Raw genomic sequence first — 21,439 nt, 5'->3', positions numbered from 1 at the left:
CTTCAGCTGACATGCTCATCAGATGGAAATAATTTTGGTACAAGTTACATATAAAGAAAGTGTTGGTAAACCAGCCAATTACGTGTTAAAATGGATTTAACACTGCCATTGTCATTTTTAGATTACATTATTTATCAAGCAAGAGTATTTTCAACACAAAAATTATTTAGATTAAACAAATCAACATATACATGTAAAACATATACTTTCAATAAAACAGCATTTTCTGATCAGTTATTTTTTCTCAGCCGTTCACTGGACATGACGATAGACTGTATCCAGCTTTCTAGTTCGGGGAGAAGCTCTGGCTTTCTGATTGGTCCATGCAGCTTTTTAACAACATCTTCAGGTTTTGAATTGATCAAAGTCTGCTTCATCAGTGAAATCATGCATACAAAATTATCTTTATTTCGTACAAATTTTTGCTCAACATAAAATGCTGTATCATTCCAGTAAATAACCTGTGATAGAAACAAAAATGCATTGCAATGACTATTCACATGGAGAGAACAGTCAGTATGTAACCTTTTATGACAACTGTCTTATAATGATAACGCTAATATGTGTAACTTAATTCAACAAGATAACCGCAAAGTTTTTGTATTAAGAATACAACTGTTACTATTTTATTTCAGTTTATTTTTTTAAAGTAAGCAAATATTTAAAACCAATGGAAATAAATACAGTGTGAAAACTCCATCATAAAACAAAAAAAACCTTTGATTCGATCCTGAATGATGTAAACAAAGTTATAGAGCGTCTATATCGGTTGTTGCTAGCTCCAAGTGTTAGACTGCCACCACATTTAGAAACTTCATTCCACACTCCATTCTCAAGCCACAAATAAATGCGGCCAATATCACAGTGTTTGAGGTAAGTGGCGTTGTTCATATGAAGGAAAAGGTCTAAGTCCTGAGGCATACATATACCTGTTAAGTAAAAGGATTAACATGGATATTAAACATAGTAATTCTGTAGTTGAGTATGTGTACATGTTTTCATCATAAAATAGAAACAAGAGCAGTCCCAAGACAGCCTGCTCGACTGTTGGTCTGCTTGATAGTATAACACATACGTAATGTTATATATTAAAATCTCCTAAATAATTAAGAGATACTAAGTAGTTGCATGCAAATGTTTGCCAAAATTTCTAAGCATCTGAAAAAAGGGGCACAATTCCGTTAAATTGCAGGTCAGAGTTATGGAACTTTATCAGTGACCTTGCAAATTAACCCAGAACTTGTGTATAATCTTTTCATTTTTAAATGCCTTCACCCTTGTAGTGATACATGTCAAAATAGGAAAGAAGTGATATGGGGATTTTGCATGTTGACCTTAACCAAATATTTATGTGCAAAAGAGGGCATAATTCTGCAAAATTGCATGTTACAGTTATGGAATTTTGTCAGTGACTACGTGCAATGGCATTGGATACACAGGGTCATTCACCAACTTAGCCCATGGCTACAAATTTGTCTCGAGAAAATGTGTATCTCAACCTAATTCAACTGTCATTATGTAAATAATTACTATGTTTTAATGAAATTTTCAGCCAAAGGGAAGGGGGGGGGGCTAAATACACATGTTAAGTTCCAAATGAACAACTTTAGTAAAATTACTTTAGTAGAAACAGGGAAGAAGTTGCACATTTACCTTAACCCAATTTCTGAGAAAACAAATGGGGGCATAATAATTCTGAAATTTATCTCAGCGTTAAGAAACTTGGTCAGTGATCTCACACAATGACCCCTAGTTGCATTAATGCAATTCTTAGCTTTAAAACCCAAAGGCCCGTCACAGCAAAAAGTATCAAAGGCTCTGGGAGTCTGTTTATATGTACTAAATGACCCCAAACATATGTGTGAAGTTTCAATTGAATACCTTTAGTAAAAATAGTGATATTTAGAAGGGGCATGTTTACATTTTGAAAAAATGACGGAATATAAAACATATGGGCGCATTAAGTTAAAAAATATGGGCGCAATAAGTTAAAAATATTGGCATAATTCTCCTAAATTACAGGTCAGTGTTATGGAATTTATTCAGTGAGCTCGCATAATTAATACAATTATCCAAGGTGTTTCAATTTAACACCAATAATAGACACAGTGATATGAGAATGTGGCATGTTGACCTTAACCACAGCACTCCGCAGATGCTAAAGTTGACTTGGGGTGAGAAGAATACTTTTATAGGATTATTCCGTGAATAGTGGAGTTAGAAAATGAGAATAATAAATATAAATTTGAAGCAGTGTTTCAATATTACAATTGTTGGAAATGAGAATTTTGTGCATTCAATGAAGCAAAAATGTGTAAATGCAGGAGGATACATGAGAAAAGAATGTGAGATCCTATTACCAGTGTCATGCGAAAATGGGTCTTATGTCCTATGGGGGCCATCATAGCTCCAGACACAGTCTGGTTAGGAGCTACCATGACCATAATAGTTATGTAAGGTGTCATGAAAGTTCAGGCTGGTTTTGAGCAACATTGGCCATACATATGCATACGATTTATTTTGGCATGAGGCCGGTCACTCCAGCGACTATTACATCAACAAGAGCTGTCAGAAGACAGCGCGCTCGACTATTCAAGTGCTTGACAGGATAACGTAAGTTATCATGGGCAAATTGTTCATATTCAATAAGGTCAAGGTAATAGAGTCATATTCTAAATCTAAGTGGAAAAGGACCATAATTGAAACATATTGATGGCTTAAGTTTAAAGAAGTTGTCTTTTATAGACGATTCTGAGTTCAGGTATATTTTCAACAATCTATTGAAAAATTTTAACAACATAAAACAAACTAATAAGATTTTATTTCAAGTTTGATAGCAATAGCTTGGGTGGGATGGTTGGACGGTCATTCAAATATAAATTCAATAAATATTTGTTTTTTTACCATGTTTCAAAGAAAAAAAATGGGTGGGGGTGGAGAGGGTATAGTGTGGGGGTGTGGTCATTTATTAGATGATCTTTCAAAATTAAGAAAAAAAAAGAAAAAATATGGGTTTCTGGTGGGGGATGGTGTGGGTGGAGTCCATTGAGGTATGTCAGATAAGTGTTTTTTTTTTCAAAGTATGAATCAAATCTCATCATAAATAAAGAAGTTTAAGGAAATTTAAGCAAAATTTAATATTTTGACCTTGAGAGTCAATGTCATTCAAAGGTCAAGGTCAAATTCAACTTGCCAGGTACAGTTCCCGCATGAGAGTAAGAAAGTATTTGAAGTTTGAAAGCAATAGCCTTGATACTTTAGAAGTAAAGTGGATCTAAACACAAAATTTAACAATTTAACAAAATATTCAAAGTTACTAAGACAAAAAAGGGCCTTTATTCCGTTTAAATGCCAACCAGAGTTATGCAACTTGCACTGTACAGTCCCCTTACGATAGTAGAGTTTTCCAAGTCTGAGCGCAATAGCTATGATACTTTAGGAGAAAAATTGACCAAAACACATAACCTAACCAAATACTAAATTATCTAAGTATAAAACTAAAAAGGGGCCATAATTCTGTCAAAATGCCAGTCAGAGTCACATAACTTTGCCTGCCCACAGTCCCCTAATGATAGTAAGTATGAAAGCAATAGCTTTGACACTTTAGGAATAAAGTGAACCTAAACACAAAACTTAAACAAAATTTTCAATTTTCTAAGTATAAAAAGGGAACATAAATCTTACAAAATGCTTGAAACAGTTGTCTGCTCTTGTTTAAAGATAGGGGTCATGTTGGTAAAGAAGTATGAAAAATATGAAAGCAATTTGTCAAGGGACATAGAAAATATTTGAAGTGGTACGCAAACTTTAACATAGATTTATCAATAATATGAATATTCTAAGTGGAAAAAGGGCCATTATTCTTACAAAATGCTTGATACAGTTGTCTGCTCTTGTTTATAGGATGGGGTCAAGATGGTAAAGAAGTACACAAAATATAAAAGCAATATGTCAAGGGTTATAGAAAATATTTGAGGTGGTACGCAAACTTTAACATTCCAATCTCACGCCGACGTCGGGGTGAGTAGGATAGCTCCACAATATATATTTCATATATAATAGTGCTAAAAATGAGAAGAGAAAACCAAACATGCAACAAAAAAACAAATATAGTGGTTTCAAACCGTTAACTGGTTTCTAGCCTGTAAGTAACAACGCTCAGACGTTTTCGTGACTCCGACTGTTTGACTTACGTTTCAGTGTGCTAACTTCCAAAATGTGTTTCTTCACAGAACCGTTTGTCCTGATCCAACCCACAGTCACACTGTATAACATTCGCACTAAATGTATCATGTCTAACCCTAAAAACATAAGAAATATTATAAAACCAAATATAGCAATCATTGTCAATAAGCGTTTGGTTATTTAAAAAAGTTACATATGCGGATTCGGTCTGAAACACGTATTATCGTATTGAGCGATTTGTCATTAGCGATTGGATGGCATAACTAATGGTATGTTATGGAATTTTAATGTTGACCTGGGTATTCTTAATGTGTATTCCTTTAATTTCATTTTTGACGTTTTTGCGCATGCTAAGTATACTATTTTCCTATGTTAACCTGTAGTTAAATTGAGTTCCGTCTTTTACCTTTACAGCAACAGCTCGGGTACCAAAACTACGTCATCTGTGGGGTTTTCCAATTTCCAAGGTCGAAGTGGCTGTTATCTTTTCTTCACTTTCACCAGTCTTAAACTATGCATTTTACATAAATGTGGAGGTGGATACATAGCCTGCCGAGGGGTAAGACGCTTATACAGATTGGTGGTCAAATTATTTATTACCGTTTTACTCGAGGACAAAATTTTGGACTTATACCTTGAAATTGAAACAGGGCTGTAAACATTCTAATCATAATATGATATTATACAGTCATAGAGTGACCTATTTTGATACTTTGACTTTGTAATATTAGGATTTCATAGAATAAAAGATATGCGAACATGATTTAAAGTATATATCATATATCAGTTATATCATTGACTACATATTAAACAGTATATAATTTAATCCATAAAGTGTGTTTTAAATTTTCCTTGCAACTTAATAAAAGCACCCACATGTCTGATAAATGAGATGTTTAATACATTAAATACCACCTATTAGCTGGACCATGTAACGGTCAATGACCATTTTCAAATATATAGTGGAAACCAGAAAAATGTCATAGTTGTGTTTTCATTTTTTTTATAAGAATAGTCAACACTACATATATAATAACTTTATATTTTTTAAACAAAACATAGTGTCTAACATGTGCCAACATTAATGAAGAAAATGCCTACACTCCAATTTTATATTTCTTAATCATCAATTATTCTGCCATACAATAAGTCTTCATTTTTCTTAAAACTAAAATGCAATCATGTGATGAATTTGTTAATTATTGAAAGATATTAAAAGAATTTATTGAGATTGGAATAAAACTGCAAACATGTTTTGGTTTAAGTTTTTTTATACATCCTTAATGGGATAGTTGTCTTTAAAATGTTTATTGAACATTAAATAGAAATAGAGTAGCTCTACAGACATGTTAATTTTATCTTAAATTATTAACCCTTAAGTATTTGTATTCAGTGCTTGAAAGTTTGGCTCAAATCTTGAGCGCTTTATTATGTGTTATTAAGGGAAACATTCCATCTTTGATCGGATTCTTTGACAATGTGATTGTGGACAAGAGTGTTTCAAGTTTTAATAATGCTGGAGCCACTCTTAACCAATAACATACATTAAAATATCTTATTAATTATTTAGTCTTGTGAAGGTATTTTTTTATTTTCTCAGCATTACTCAATTTACTAGTAGAGCTCCGTCTAGATAAAATAAGTTGATATATGGTGTTCTTATTCAAAGTTATCAAAATTAATGAAAATATAAGCCGAGACATCCCATCCAATATGTTTCACTTCATGGTAAAAAATTCTGATTTATAAGACTAGTTCTTCATAAAACTGGTTAGAAATATTGCACAAATTGTTGAAACAGTAAGTTTCTTAAAAAAAGTAAATATTTTTATTCAAGAGAAATCAAAACATTCCGTCTAAGATTTATATGTTTGTTTAAAACTTATCAGATCTATACCTCTTTGTCTTCCAGTGTGTTTCTCAATGTGTTGTTCTAACTAATTACAGCTATACGACAGAAATGTCACAACCATTGTTCTGGAGCCTCGGCAGGCATCAGTGTTGAAGAACAGCATGAAACTGGGTGCAAGAAGGAGGTTAATGAGGCTCAAAGCACCCACTTTCAATGGAAGTGGCACTGCAAACCAGGGTAGGTTTAAGATGTTCTATATTTCTGATTGCGATGAAGATATGTGTAGGAATGTTATGAACATTACTAAATTTCAGAGCTGTAATGTATTTTGTTCTGGTATTTGACGTTAGAAATTTGAAGTACATGAATTAACTCAAAACTGCATAGATTTCTGTATTACCGTAATGATAAAGTAAATTGCATTCATTTTGTTCTTACATGGATTTTGATTATTAAAATAAAATCGTTCTTTATCATTTATAATAAAGTATTAATGATTGATAATTGTCAACAGTACTGAAAGCAACACTCATAAAGAAGAGGAAAGTTCAAGACCAACTCATGACTTTTGGAATCTTGTATATGGGCCACGCACCACATGTGAAGCTCTTGGATTGGTAATATATCAATATGAAATGTAATTCTGAGGTACAAGTTTACAGGATAGTCCCAAATGTGACAAAAAACGGACATTTGGACCCGAATAATCTCTATCTGTTAATTTTCAGAACCATTTCAATAAATGTGTACAAAATGTAGTAATGCATTGGAATTATTCATGCAATAAAGCCATTATATCCTTTTATCACAAAATGGTTATACACTTGTCACAAGAAATTGTACAACTTAATCAGTTAACCACATGGTTGTAATTATTAATTTATACTAACTTGAAAAATATTGGTTGTTAACATCAGATACGGACAGACTAGAACACTGTTAAATGGCTTTGACAGGGAATAAAATACCTTGGCTGTAATACTTGTAATAAAACCCTGTAAATAAATACATGTGTATTGTTCTACATCAAATAATTTTCAGGGTGGTGTTCTTGGAGCTGTAGTCCACCTTCACAGAGCACATTTTGAGTACTTGAGAAAGAAATATGGCAGTCCTGATACATCCAACAAGTGCTGCCCTATCAATCATTTACCAGTGCTGCATGCCTTGCCTGGTGACAGACGTTATCTGCACACCTCTAGCCAGAGTTCAGTCGCAGATGCAAAATCTACAGTGGAGAAAACTCCAACTAGACCGTCCATTGTGAAATCATTGTGGATATTTGATCCCCACACCCGCTCAAGTTTTTTCCAGACAGCTGCAAAGAAATCCAAAAAGAAATCAAAGGTAGTTCACAAGTAACTAATAGTCGTATGTATATAATTTATAAATAGTATTCACATTGCTTTGAGATGTACTTTTCAAGGTATTCTGCAGTAATTATCATTTATGATGCACATGTTGTTTGTTATTTAATAATTACTGCTAACAATTGTGAAAACACTGTTTATTATTTATTTTTTTCAGATTGATGAATCAAAAGCAGATGCATCTGTTAAAAACAAAGTGAGTACAGTACATCAGTACAGACTTTTTATGCCCCCACTCAGTGGGTGGCGTTAAGCATTTTACTTGTCTGTCCATATGTACTTCTGTACGCAGGTACGAAACCTTGTGTTTGAAGTTCCCTTTTACTACATGGTGGATCTTTCTCAAATGATCTGTTCATATTTGGATGACCTCAGTGTAAAGATAATGTCAAAGAAAAGATTTTGGACTGAAATAATTATTGGCAGAATAATGGCCCTTCGTCTATTTTTCCAACTTAGAATATATCGTCTCCTGAAGCTTGTTTTTTCAACTCCTCTTTAATTACTGGATGGCTGTTGTTTAAACTTAACAGTTGAATGACCTTAGTGTGTGTTTTATTGTAAGGAAAGGAATTTTTGCTGTGAGGATTTTTGTTTTGGCAGAATTATAGCCATTAGTCTGTTTTTGCACTCTAAAATATATGTAGTTCCATAATTATGTGTGTTCAAGTTCTCTAACTGCTTTAAAAGATTTTGCTCAAACTTTCACAGCCTAATGTGTATATGATCTTTATGTAAGGAGTCTTTTTTTTGTAAATTTTATTTCACCTCCATTTATTACAAAACTTATTGTTAATATACATGTTATTTGTTGGTATATAATAGATTTCCTTTAACAATTCAACTGTTTGATATGTAAGGAGTCTTGACTAGGACCAGTTTTAGCCCTTTGTCATTCTGACAGCTGTAGAAAAGTATTCAGTGGATTTTTCTGTGTCGGAACATGCATCGTGTGGCATCAGTTTCTGTCATGCATTTGCAATTCTCTTTAAACGAATCAATTTAATTAAATACTATTCTTTGATACCATGCCTGCTGATGTTGGCAAGACTTCACCATTGAAACCTGCTTTTAGAGTTGTAAACAAGACACGCAAGCTACTCGAGAAGATCTTGGCTCGGTGTTTGCTGATTTCTCTGCGGTCTGTGACAAGTACACAGCTACTGGTAAGGGTATACAAGGAGCAGAGGCTGCTGAAAATGGAGACTGGCAGCAAGCTGCACAACTGTGGAGAGAGTCCAGTGATCTAGGAAATACCAAAGCTAAATTTAATTTAGCTATCTGTTATGAACATGGAAAAGGTGTTGCGGAGAATAAAGCTGAGGTAACCATACAATCTGCATTGGAAAAACAAGTCACTGCCCGTTCCTCCCTTGAATAATTTTTCTTCAAACAGTTAACATTATATGCAATACTGGTAAGATTTGAATATACATTTTGATCTCTAACTTCTGAATGGACATAAAATCATTGTGTAAAACCGCTTTGCAGTCAGCTTTATAGTCATCACTATGGTACTTGGATATTTATGCAGATTGTTCGTCCATCCATCTGAGCTTGTTCTTTCATAATCCATATTGCACTTATAAAATATATCTCTGCAAATATTCACCATGTAGAGACAGAGTGTCATGTGTAAGATCCTTTTCAAAGCTGAACTGTCAATGTCAAATAAGAATTCAAAGGACAAATTTAGGCAAAATGCAGTTTCTGCTTCTAAGGTCACTGTTAAATACAAAATGAAGGGCATTCTTGACAACAGACTCCCCATGTTGCAGACAGGTATTTAGTGTATTTTTTATGTCATTTCAAGCCCATTAACAAGATGTACAATCCCATGTTGGATGTCTTAAAATTATATTTGTATAACCATAAACATTTCTGCTGTTGTCAGGCTGTGCGGCTGTACAGACAGGCAGCGGAAGACCTTCACCCTGAGGCCCTGTACAACCTGGGTCTGCTCTACATGGAGGGGTCACCATTGACACCTTGTGACCATGCACAAGGGCTACAGATGATCACCACTGCAGCCGACCTGGGCCTCTCAAAGGTGAGGGAACTTCCGTGCTCGCATTAGCTCAAACAAAATTGCTGATTTACCTTAATTCATTATTAATGCCTTAGATTTGTAATAGTTAGCTCAGAGGATCACAAAACCATCATTGTCCTTTGTTTCATACGAGTAATAGTTTTTTGTTTATGAAAAACAAATTGTCATATTTGCAGCCAATAATGATACAGAGAACGATACAAAGAGGCATATAGTGTTTGACCTGACTGTTTGCTCTGTCTGTCCTTACATGTTATTCCAAAATGGCATTTATCATATCACACCAATATTTAAACGTGCATGTTTTCTTCGGCACTTTTTCAACACACCCACATTAAGTTAATACGTCATTTTGAGCTATATATTAGCCTACTTTCGGACTTTCAAAATGTCCAAAATGACAGCTAACATCAATAATGCTTTCTACAAAACTTTGTTACTTGCATGAGTTATGTTTTTGAATACTTTCAACAACCCAACTGACCTGATCTTATTTTGACCTTGACATTGACCTACCTGGGTCATAATGGGTCCTGTCCTGGGGGTTACTCGTTTTCTTAATATATACATAGAAGAAAAAAAAATTCTCTTGTTAACATTGCAAAGAGGCTTGGTATTATAGCAAATTGGAGCAAGTCCTCTTTAAGTAAGAAGTGCATTTTTCGGTGTCCAAACATGTGGTGTGTGTGCGTCACTCAGCAGCATCAGTGTCTTTGACACATAAAGTTTGCTTGATATTCAATACGCAACCATTGTGTAGGTTTATAACTTAATATACTTGCAATCGTGTTTGTAATGATCTTGCTCTACCTCAGGCCCAGAGGTACCTGGGTGTCTTCTACACACAGGAGGACACAGAGGACCAGAAGAAAGCTGTCAAATACCTCACCCTGGGGGCCAATCAACATGTAAATACACCTTGTACATTGACATGTCAATATAGGAGGATATTTTATTATGCCCCCGGTAGGGTGGCATATAGCAGTTAAACTGTCCGTCAGTCAGTATGTCAGTCTGTCCGTCCGTCCGAAAAATAATTTTAACATTGGCCATAACTTTTTAAATATTGAAGATAGCAGGTTGATATTTGGCATGCATGTGTATCTCATGGAGCTGCACATTTTGAGTGGTAAAATTTCAAGGTGAACATCATCCTTCCAGGTCTAGGGATCGAAAAAAACAAATCCAAGGGAAGTAATAAGCTTTAAATGGACATAATTATCTGACCTGCCAAATTATATATATTTTTTAAATAAATCAAAGTGGCGCAGTAGGCGGCATTGTGTGTCTGACAAACAAATCGTGGTAAAAGGTCAAGGTCATCCTTCAAGGTCTAAGGTCAAAAATACAAATCAAAGGGAAGTAATAAGCTTTAAAGGGAGATAATTATTCAATATTGAACATAGCAACTTGATTTTTGGCATGCATGTGTATCTCATGGAGCTGCACATTGAGTGGTGAATCTACAGTCACAGTAGTGGCTTTTAATTATTTGCTACTAAAAATAGAGAGTGGCTTTTAATTATTTGCTACTAAAAATAGAGAGTGGCTTTTAATTATTTTCTACTAAAAATAGAGATTTGTTAGAGACAATTATTTTCAAGGGAAGTAATTTATATAATTATAAATCTCATATTATATATTTCCTTACCAAGAATTTAACTTCTTTTCACAGTTACTGTACAGATTTTTTATTTTAATTATTTATAACTCAAATGAATGATTTGTCAAAGTTTTTTTTAAATGATATAATTATCATTTTTTTACTGTACTAATTTGTGAATGGTAGGGTTCATTACATACCTCTGGACTTATGTCTATAGGTACATGATGAACTTTGGCTATGATCTCTTAGATAAACCACAGGCCTTGGTTGTCAGTGATGTCTGACTTGGTCATTTTGACTGTCTACAGACCCCCCCCCCCTGGTTGGATTGGACAAAATCCAAGGGAAGTAATAAGCTTTAAAGGGAGAGGATTTCTATACCTGCCAAATGATAAATATAAATTTTATTTCAAAGTGGAGCAGTAGGGTCATTGTGTTTCTGACGAACACATCTCTTGTTGTTCTTAAGTTCTTGTTACAATATGTTTGAGAATTGTACTTGGTATTGCTTAATAAATAAGCAATAAAGCACCAAAAGCTGTATTTTGTTGAAAGTGTTCTTTGGATACACGCATTAAACTTCTTTTGTAATAATTTGTACATTTCGGCTATCTATTACAAAATAAAGAGTTAAGGTGAAGCTAGGATGTAGGGGCCTTCTCTATTAAGACAAAAATAAGTCATTTTAAAAGCAACCAGTGGTTGCCAACCATGATCATAAAACCTTTGATAATTGTTTGTGTTTACAATCAACACAAAAATTACCAGTAAAGGTTTTACCATTTTACATTTCATTCATTTACATAAATAACTTTGTCGAAAAACATAGTTGTAACAACCCTGTGCTGTTTGTCTGCAGGATGTTGAGTGTGAGTATGCCCTGGGCCTGTGCTACCAGCATGGTGCGGGGGTGAGGAAGGACATGCAGCGTGCCTACCAGCTCCTCTCACAGGCAGCTGAGCATGCTCATCCAGAGGCCACCTACTCCCTGGCCATGTTCCACCAACATGGACTCATTGGTGAGCTTAATTAATATCAGACAGCTTGAAAACTGTCAGACTTCAACATTTGAGTATGATAAAAATAAAATTAATGAAGGAATCTGACGTAAGAAGTATTACATTGGGGCAATTGACTGAGATCCCAATGCTCTTACTGAAGTTGCAGTCTAAATGGATCATGTTTTCTTTCATTAAACAGCAAAGTCTTAATTTGAAAGCTTTAATCAGCATTATATTGAGTCATGTGTAACAACTTTCACTGCCTCTGATTACCCGTCCCACAATTATCCTCATCCAGTTCTTTTTAGATGCACACAATTGTTTTAAAGACATGTGGAACTAAAGTGTCAGATGGCTGTTTCATGTTTTGATGAGATAAAAGTAAATATATTGATTGGGTTCTATATCCTTTTGTTATACGTTTGATTCACAACAATGTTGTTGTTTCCACAGTACCCCAGGATATGGTTGCTGCAGAGAAGTTGACACAGAAGGCAGCTTCCCTGGGCTGTATAGAGGCTAGAAATGCCCTTGTATCCTCTCGCAGAACACAAGAACATCAACAGAAAATAGCTCATATAAAAATAGGTAATGTCCTGGGTAATTGCATTCAAGTAATTAGTATACACATTATTATTTTACTTGCACAATTACTTTTAGTACTTACCTGGTACATGTGGTCTTGTCCATTTTAAATGCTGCTTATTGTGGTCTTATCTAAAATAAATACTTAAGATTGTGGTCATACCTGTAAAAAAAATGATTAAGATTCACACAAAATGTCTTACCAACACTAAATGCTATTTGTTAGCATTTGATTTAAGTTCATACCCATTAAAGAAGTTAGTTTTAATCAATTTTGCATTAAGCATTTTGGACTTATTTCATTTATTTTGTTATTTATGTGTGTGTTTGATTGTATATTTTTTAAAGGGCAAACGGAGAAAGGCAATGTTCCAAAGGAGGAGAAATCTCACAAAACTCTGGGGTCCTGTATGTCTTCACCGAGTTTAACAGACTTGCCAAATGAACATGTCCCGCAAAACAGTGCTAAAGGAAGCGCAGATAACACTGGCAAACATATCTTGAAAAATGGCTTTCATCAGTCAATATCTGAATGGTTATCTGTGCTTCCACTAGGGTTCTCATTATCATATGAGAGATTTAACTCTACTAAGCAGGGGGCTGAAAATGGTCAAACTGGTTCTCTCAGAAATATATATGATGATGGTGTTGAGGCTGAGAGCAATCATGCAAAAGAAAACCAGGACTTAAACTGTTCTCTTCTTCACAGAAGAACAAATACAATGCCTAATCTGAGCATTGTGCAATGTCCCTGAATCAATTATAGTAAGGTCATCTATCATCCAATCATTGATTGTTATTTGTGTGTGCCATGAAATGTTTCCACAGAAACAAACAAGATATAATGTATATACTTTGCAGTTTTTTTTAAATAAAATTTGTGGAAACAATACTTGTCTTTGTTCTAATTTATGTGTACATGTACATTGTGTAATTATACCATGTCCGAAATCTAGATCAGGTTTGTTCAAATCTCAGAGGAGCCAAAAATGGATCAGAAAACAGTACACACAAATTTGTTTGTCAGGGAAAATACCAAACAATATTCAGGATAGAAACCTGATTTATCATCCGATGTCAACCAATCTAGCCAACTTTACAAGTGCTCAAAGATTTGTTAAGTTTTAACCTATTTATTTAAGCTTCCCAGTAATTGCATTCACCGTTGAAAGCCTTAGGCTTATTGAGACACTTGAGTCAGGTTCCTTGGAATGACACACTCTTCCAGTATTTGGTATCTATTTGAGATAATTAACAAACGCTCTGCCATTGGGGATCAAATGTGGGATCTCCAGGTCGCTAGGTGCATACCGCATCAACTTTGCCACTGCAATCTTAAAATAATTAGGTCAATTTTTGTACGCAAAACTCTTTCGATGTAAAAAAAAATACAAAACAGAGCTTTCTTTTATCTTTTTGTGCAAGGCATATCTTAAAGGGATCTTTTCACGTTTTGGTAAATTGACAAAATTGAAAAAAGTTGTTTCAGTTTCACAAATTTTCTTTGTAGTTATATTTGTGAGGAAACAGTAATGCTGAACATTTACCATTCTCTAATATAGCCATTATATGCATCTTTTGACGATTTAAAAACCTGAAAATTAAAAAGCGTTGCAACGCGAAACAAATTAATAATTTGGAGAGTTCTGTTGTTGCCGTTATATTATGTGAAACTAAGAGGATTGCTTATATCGAGTAATAAATACAGCTGAAGTATCCGGAAGGATGGCTGAGTGGTCTAAGTGGTAGGCTTTTTACTCCAGGACTTCAGGGGTCAGTGGTTTGAGCCCTGCTGAGGATCACCTTTTTTTTTTCTTTTTTTAATTTTATTCTTGATTTTTTAATGAATCTTTTTATATCCAATGTTAACATTTATAAATATAAAGCATTTATTGATAAACTTCAAAACATGCCAAAATCTGTGAAAAGGCCCCTTTAATTGGGAATTATTGAAATAACACATATGAAACTTCAAATAAAAATAGAGGGCATGCCAGAGTACAAGAACAATAACTGAAGTCAGGCTTTACTGAGTTGCGCTTTGGTAAATTTGCTTGTGCGCAGCATAACTCCTTTGGTACTGATGGTATTTAGAAAAAAAACACCTTTGTACATGATATAGGACAATGAGATGAAGTGCATATTACAAGGAACATTACACTTTTATAAGTATTGTTTGAGTATTAAAACTGTGCTTTGCTTAATTTTCATGTAGTCTGTTTCTTGTGTGGAGCATAAATTTGTAGGTATTGCATGTTACTTCAAATGAACCTTATTACAAAGATAAGTGGATTTAAATAGAAATCCTCATCTGTAAGGACTCTATAAACATCATCAGGAGATAGTTCTTCTTGAATGCTCTGAGATTGAGTACATACGCACTCATACACAGGTGATTAGTGTGTGGCTATGATATTAATTAGTGAAAACATCATTTTGAATGCTAAATAATCATATTATAAGGAAAAATGAACTTTTCTGAAAAAAATATTTTCACTATTATATATTATTGATAGTGAATTTTTTTTTTCAGACAAGTTGATAATTTAGCATTCAAAATGATGTTTTCACTAATTAATATCATAGCCACACGCTTAAATCACCTGTGCTCTCATATACATATTGACCCCCAGAGGGTAAATAGCTGGGAGTTGTATTATTGCAACTATATCAGGCGAGGTATTCCTGTAAACCTACCATAGTCTGTTATGACATCACCAACATCACAAGATTAGACATTATTGAAGTCTTTGGAAGTGTGTAAATAAGTCACTTTTAAGTGAATGTTTGGCATAAGCAAGTGTAATTTTTAATACCTAACAATTGTGTTTTCTTCTTACACTTACACAGTATGTTTTGTAACAAGTATATTCGGTAAGAGTATCCGCTACTTAACAAATGTCTATATAGAGTGTCAGAGGCGTAGATGAGTGTTTTCAATTTGGTACATGCTCAGAAAATAGCCTATCCGAAATTGTGCATCCGGAAATATGTTAATAACGGGACAATAACAACAACAAGCAACTGAATAAATGGCCATTTAAACATCCACGGCTCGTCATTTACGTTGACATTTCATGAGTTCTTGCTAGTATTAAAAAAACATATTTCATTATAAAATTCATGAAACGCAAATAGCAATTCGTTTTCTAAGAATTTGCTTTCATTTAAACATACAGGGATATGTTTCGGACTATGAAAAATTCGGATATGCAGAGTAATATGGTGTTAATATTTTTATTTCTCCAATATTGTAAATGCTGCTATGGAATAAATGACCAGATTATCAAATATTTTCAAACACTTATGCGTGTTTTTGTTTTCATTGAAATTGCTAATGGTTACTGTTCACAGACTAGTACAAGTATATATTAATACTGTTTTAATGACCAGCATATTTAAAAGTGGGAATGGCCAAGTATTTCATACATAAGCATATGAATGTTCATAAATAAGCTAATGGCAACCATTAACAAATTAGAAAAAGTGTAAAGTTATCATAAGTTCTAATCTAATAACTATAAATAGAAGTCGGTATGGTCATTTTGTTAAGACATAAGCATTTTAAGGCGGAGATGCGTTGTTCTCATGCACAGTGATTTTTTTTTTCTTTTATTTGTTACAGCCTGTGCCATTTGAATTGGGAAAATTAGCGCGATGAACCATGAAATTGGGAAAAATAGTGTGATAAACCATGAAATTGGGAAAAATGAAGCATTATAAATATGATTATAAGTAACAAAATTAAAATCGTTTGCAAGTGCATGTTCATGTTTTTTTCTAGTCTGGTCAAATGGGATTGTTTTGATTGATTAAAGTGGCAAATTTGGGAATTATTTATTGACAAAAAGGACTAAATTCAAGTTATATATTTTGTAGGATGTTTAAATAAAAAGTTGAGATCCAGAGTTAAGAGACTTTTTGGGAAAAAACGTTGATTTTTGCGATTGGGAAGCAGCCGAAAATCAGCGATAAATTTTAGCAAAAAAAATCACTGATGCATTAATATACAACTAAAACCATTGAATGGAACTCTCCAAAATTAAATGTGTGCAGATGTTCCTTTTATATATGACACAATGTTGTTTTTTCCATATTTAACATAATTGTAGATTTCTTATTGCAGAGTTAGAACCAGCATTTGTTCAATGATTGGTTACCGGTAAATGACATAATTAGTATTTATACTGCTGTTATCAATGTATGACCATGCTGATTTCTTGTTTGAAGGCTTATAAGTAAGTTTGGTATGCAAAAACTACAATGGCCAGCATAAGCTGCCTTCCTGAAGAAATTCAAGCATATATTTTGAGCAAACTAAATGGACATGCTGCAGCCATGTGCAAAAAGGTGTGCCGACTGTGGAAGGAACTGATTGAAGGTGGGGAAAATATATGTGTTCAAATGAGTTTTTTACAACTTTGAGTATAAACAATATTGATTTAACGTGACATTGTGATATGTTTACGAACTAATGTTATTTGCATAATTTTAATGATAGTTTTCTGACTACCATCCATATTCAAGAAAATGATTACATATCTGTCCTGATTGTATAATTGATATAATTAATTAATAAACATAATACATATCTATGTTTCTATAAATGTGAAACTAATCACAATAAATTATTTCAGTATAACATTAAAATCTAAAAAAATAAATGTCTTTTTCAGGACTTGAGACATGCATGCATTTCTGGTTACGTTGTTGCCTGAAAGAGATTCCTCTTTCCTCGCTCGCACAGTTTGCTCGGCTGACAGATGTTGATGAAGAGTTTGTTAAGATCTTTAGAAGCCTGGCCAGGGACTACCAGTTTCATTACACTAGCCAGATACCCTGGCAGTTCTGGAGAGAGGTGTATGCTGAACACTATAGGTGGTGTTAACTTTGTGGGATTATTGATGGCCCTGCATTATGTTAATTTCTTGAATTTTGAGACAATATTTTATGCATGTATGATTTCTATAGTTATACTGATAGTTAAAGTTAATCTTATTGCTAACTGGATTGTGTTGAATTTAAAAGTTTACCATTTAAATAGTTAAAATATGTTCAATTAATTGAGCATTTTTTTAAGTTTCATGTCTGTAAAGGTGATAGCTGGCGGGGTTACTTTTAATATATACCAGTAATGATGGTGATTTTAATTTTTGGTACCTGTGCTTCATATCTTATAGAAACAGTTTTCTCTTACCATCATATGACCTGCTTAATAGTTCAATGATGTTATGTATTATGCTGCTAGTATTTAATGTTGGATTCATTTTAATAATTTTATCATCAGATGTAGTTATGTTGTGACTGGTAAAGCAAAGATCAGTGAGTTCCCTTGCTACCAATCGCCTGGTGAAGTTTCCTGTGTCTGCGTGCAGGGTATGTATCCTTGAAGTTATTAACGATTATATGGGCTGGACAAGAGATGTTTGTAAAAATTCCCCCACTGCCAAAACACACACAGCATGCATGACTTTAATGACCATAAAGCTTTGATCTACAACCAAACAAGTGTGTATGATGGTTGCTTAGGAGGAATTAAAAATGCCTATTGATTTTTAGGCAAACAGTTGTATAGGCCATTTTATTTCAATGTGTGATTTAGCAAGATCAAAGGGGCGTTTAACAAGATAAACGTTGCCACTCAATACTAAGAGAACTCTGAGGATTATATTACTTATTATGCTGCTTAGTCATAAAGGAAGAAAGGCCCCTATCAATTTGGTGATCAACAGGTCAACGTTCAATGGAGTTGAAGTATCAAAATATTTTTTAACAATTACACTCTTGGATGCATATAGGGTGGGCATCCATTTGTTATAAACATTCCCTGTTATTTTGTTTGTATTACAGATAATGTAGTGTACACGGGGCATGACAGTGGTGCAGTAATGAGCCTGTGCAGTACTGATAGTGGACTCAAGGTGGACATGCTGTATCGACATCACAAGAGGGTCACTGACATCTGCTTCCTTAACTCAGGTAACATTGTCACTATATATACCGGGTAGCTGAATCGAGTACGATGAACATTGCTCCATTAAATGTCTGGACATTCTGTCAATTGGTTGTCAACATCCGTGTGACAATTGTTGCCATGTGACATTTTATAATGTCATTACTATGAGACTTATTAGCGAATAACATTCGTAAGAGACCTGCTGTGAATGGTGTCTACTCTGAATGACTAATGATGGTAATTCCTGGTTAATATGTCCCTGGTATCTTGATTCAAAAGACATCATTATTGTGATTGTGTCTCTCCATCCTTCTGACCTTCCATCTTTCTGTCTGTGAGGGATTTAGTAGATTTTACAATTGAGTTGTGTTCTGAGAAAACTGGGCATAAGGCATGTGCGTAAAGTGTCATCCCAGATTAGCCTGTGCAGTCCACACAGGCTAATAAGGGATCACGCTTTCCGCATAGACTTAATTTTCGGTTAGGAGGGACTTCCTTGAAACTAAAAAACCATAAAAGCGGAAAGTGTCGTCCCTGATTAGCCAGTGCGGACTGCACAGGCTAATCTGGGACGACACTTTACGCACATGCATTTAGCCCAGTTTTCGCAGAATGCGACTCAATTTTTCCTAGAACGAATGTCCTTTGCTTTGGCTCGTTCCTTACTTTGTTGTTGTCTATGACTATTCTTTTTCTACGAGGTATCACCCAGCCATTATTTTGAAGTTCACCTTGTCTTTGAAAAGGGCTATCCAGCATCAACTGTGTGCATGTGTTTGTTTCTCAAACTAACACTCCTGTTTTAGAATACTGTGTGTATACTTGAGCAGGACAGGAAGCATTAGGCAGTTCCACCTTTGTGTTTTAAAGAAATTAAATAAACTATTGCGAAATGACTTCTCTTTTGTGAAGATATATATGTATGAATTCTTGCAATAGAAGCATGGTTGCTCATCATAGCATTGGAAAAGAATAGAATGACATTTATTTCCAATTAGGGTCCATGAAATGACTTACAAATTACAGCAAAAATGAGATCACAGATCTAACAAGCAAAAATATAAAAACACAAACAAAGCTTAATTGGTATTTGTCAAACATGACTAAGTACAGGATAACAAACGAAGCTAATTGTTACACTACTCAGAAATTTAGTCAATATAAAAATACATATAATTATGTCTGTCAAGACAGAATTACTGGAATGGACGCTACAGACTCCACACCATTATAACAAAGTAGCATTATCTGCTAGCAATGAACTTAACTAAACCCCACAAGTTTTTATGCCCCCGGATCAAATGATCGGGGGTATATTGTTTTTGGCCTGTCTGTCTGCCTGTCTGTCATTGTATGTGTGTGTCCCAAAACTTTAACCTTGGTCATAACTTTTGCAATATTGAAGATAGCAACTTGATATTTGGCATGCATGTGTACCTCATGGAGCTGCACATTTTGAGTGGTGAAAGGTCAAGGTCATCCTTCAAGGTCAAAGGTCAAATATATGGCTTCAAAGCGCAGTAGGGGGCATTGTGTTTCACAAACACAGCTCTTGTTTAATTAATGAATAATTCTTTTTGCCTGGACCAAAAAAAATGCTTCAAATCAACGATTATTTGAATTGCATTTCTAGGTAATCCCTGTAAGAATAGAAGTTTTAAAGATCACAATGTATGAATTTATTAGTGGTCTTACTACACAATGCTATCTGTCTTTGTCAATGTACACAAATACAAAGTGTTTGATTTAAAACTATTTTTATTTCACTATAATTTAATCTACAAAATGTTATTTGAAGATGAGAAAGTTCATAATGTTTCCATAGACCTAAAAAGAATAAACATAAACATAAGAATTTTGAGATTGATTTGAATTTTTATTTTGAAATGGCAATAATTTTATATATATTGAAGTTTGAATCAAATTTTTTGTTAAATGAATAAGAAAAAATGTGAGCCGTAGTATAAACTTAGATATTAACCCTTTCAGTGCGGGAACCGAATTTTAAAGGCCTTTGCAAACAGTTTGGAAAATGCTTATTTTACAAATTCAGCAGACGACATTTTAGCAGACGACAAATTTCCCAGCATGCAAAGGGTTAAAAGGAATTTAGAATAACAGTGTAAAACAGACTCTGATGGCAAGTGTGTGTCTGTTGTAATTGTATGTTCCACACAGTGTATATATACCCATTCAGTGAGTATAAGGCAGTTACTGTCAGGAGACACCCTGAATGTTGTGGTCACATGCTCCAAGGACGGATGTGTGATCCTCTACAATCCGGACACTGAAAGATCCACCACTGTACAGCACTATAGCAAGCAGGTGAACCAAATAAGGTAACTACAGTAGCCAGCCAGGTAAATATAACAAGTAAGGTAGCTACAGTAAAAAGTAAGATAATTAAAGCAAGTAAAGTAGCTACAGTAAAAAATAGGTAACTTAAAGCAAGTAAGGTAGCAATAGTAACAAGTAAGGTAACTACAATGTATATTAAGTAAGGTAGCTTTAGTAATCAATGCGCTGAAGGCACTGAAGTTGTTCGCTATTGCATAATCTTAGACCCAACTCATTTTTCACATTTCACATCTTATAGCTTTTAGCTTTTTTTAATCGCAAGTTTTAAAAGAACACAATCCATTCATATTTATAAAGAGTGTGTCTTAACAATTAGGATGAGTTGCATGTGCATTGTTTATTATCATATTTATGTTATAGAGATAACTAAAACAAAATAACAACAACATGTCTCTTTTTTAGATGTTCTGAAAGCATTTAAAATATGATAAAAATGGTATAATGATAACCAGTTAATATAAAATAAAATTTGCAAT

At 34.1% G+C, this 21,439-nt stretch overlaps 3 protein-coding genes across 9 annotated transcripts in view; all 3 read left to right on the top strand.

Moving 5' to 3' along the window:
• The window catches only part of LOC127877325 (uncharacterized), a 218,465-nt gene that overhangs the window by 189,004 nt on the left and 8,022 nt on the right, over window positions 1–21,439 (top strand). For 2 of the 6 annotated variants that reach the window (XM_052423049.1, XM_052423054.1), the window contains exons 1-6: window positions 15,626–15,866; window positions 16,880–17,030; window positions 17,326–17,527; window positions 17,937–18,025; window positions 18,500–18,628; window positions 20,803–20,944. In XM_052423049.1, the coding sequence (XP_052279009.1) occupies window positions 16,913–17,030; window positions 17,326–17,527; window positions 17,937–18,025; window positions 18,500–18,628; window positions 20,803–20,944 (680 nt within the window). In that variant the 5' untranslated portion in view covers window positions 15,626–15,866; window positions 16,880–16,912. Of the gene's footprint in view, window positions 1–15,359; window positions 15,524–15,624; window positions 15,867–16,879; window positions 17,031–17,325; window positions 17,528–17,936; window positions 18,026–18,499; window positions 18,629–20,802; window positions 20,945–21,439 lie in introns of those variants that run through there. The other 4 variants (XM_052423053.1, XM_052423052.1, XM_052423051.1 and 1 more) reach the window with 3 other exon arrangements.
• Window positions 1–21,439, top strand: part of LOC127877326 (uncharacterized) — a 218,236-nt gene that overhangs the window by 188,775 nt on the left and 8,022 nt on the right. The gene's annotated exons all lie outside the window — the stretch shown is intronic.
• Window positions 4,600–13,539, top strand: LOC127877319 (uncharacterized). Its single transcript, XM_052423041.1, has 11 exons — window positions 4,600–4,744; window positions 6,133–6,274; window positions 6,552–6,654; window positions 7,079–7,384; window positions 7,565–7,603; window positions 8,483–8,731; window positions 9,302–9,457; window positions 10,273–10,365; window positions 11,923–12,082; window positions 12,518–12,652; window positions 12,998–13,539. Exons 1-11 carry the CDS (start codon window positions 4,714–4,716, stop codon window positions 13,402–13,404), a joined length of 1,821 nt encoding a protein of 606 aa, XP_052279001.1. The 5' UTR covers window positions 4,600–4,713; the 3' UTR covers window positions 13,405–13,539.

This window comes from Dreissena polymorpha, chromosome 4, assembly GCF_020536995.1.
Source record: "Dreissena polymorpha isolate Duluth1 chromosome 4, UMN_Dpol_1.0, whole genome shotgun sequence".
NCBI classification, from domain to species: domain Eukaryota; kingdom Metazoa; phylum Mollusca; class Bivalvia; order Myida; family Dreissenidae; genus Dreissena; species Dreissena polymorpha.
Note: the sequence above shows the minus strand (reverse complement) of the source record. Positions and strands in the feature narration are given on the sequence as shown.

What these genes read in the sequence shown, in the direction of transcription:
- LOC127877319 (XM_052423041.1), top strand. Translation starts at nt 4,714, where the DNA reads ATGTGGAGGTGGATACATAGCCTGCCGAGGG. An exon ending in ATGCATCTGTTAAAAACAAA is followed by an intron (nt 7,604 to 8,482) that starts GTGAGTACAGTA and finishes ACCTGCTTTTAG; the next exon opens with AGTTGTAAACAAGACACGCA. An exon ending in AATAGCTCATATAAAAATAG is followed by an intron (nt 12,653 to 12,997) that starts GTAATGTCCTGG and finishes TATTTTTTAAAG; the next exon opens with GGCAAACGGAGAAAGGCAAT.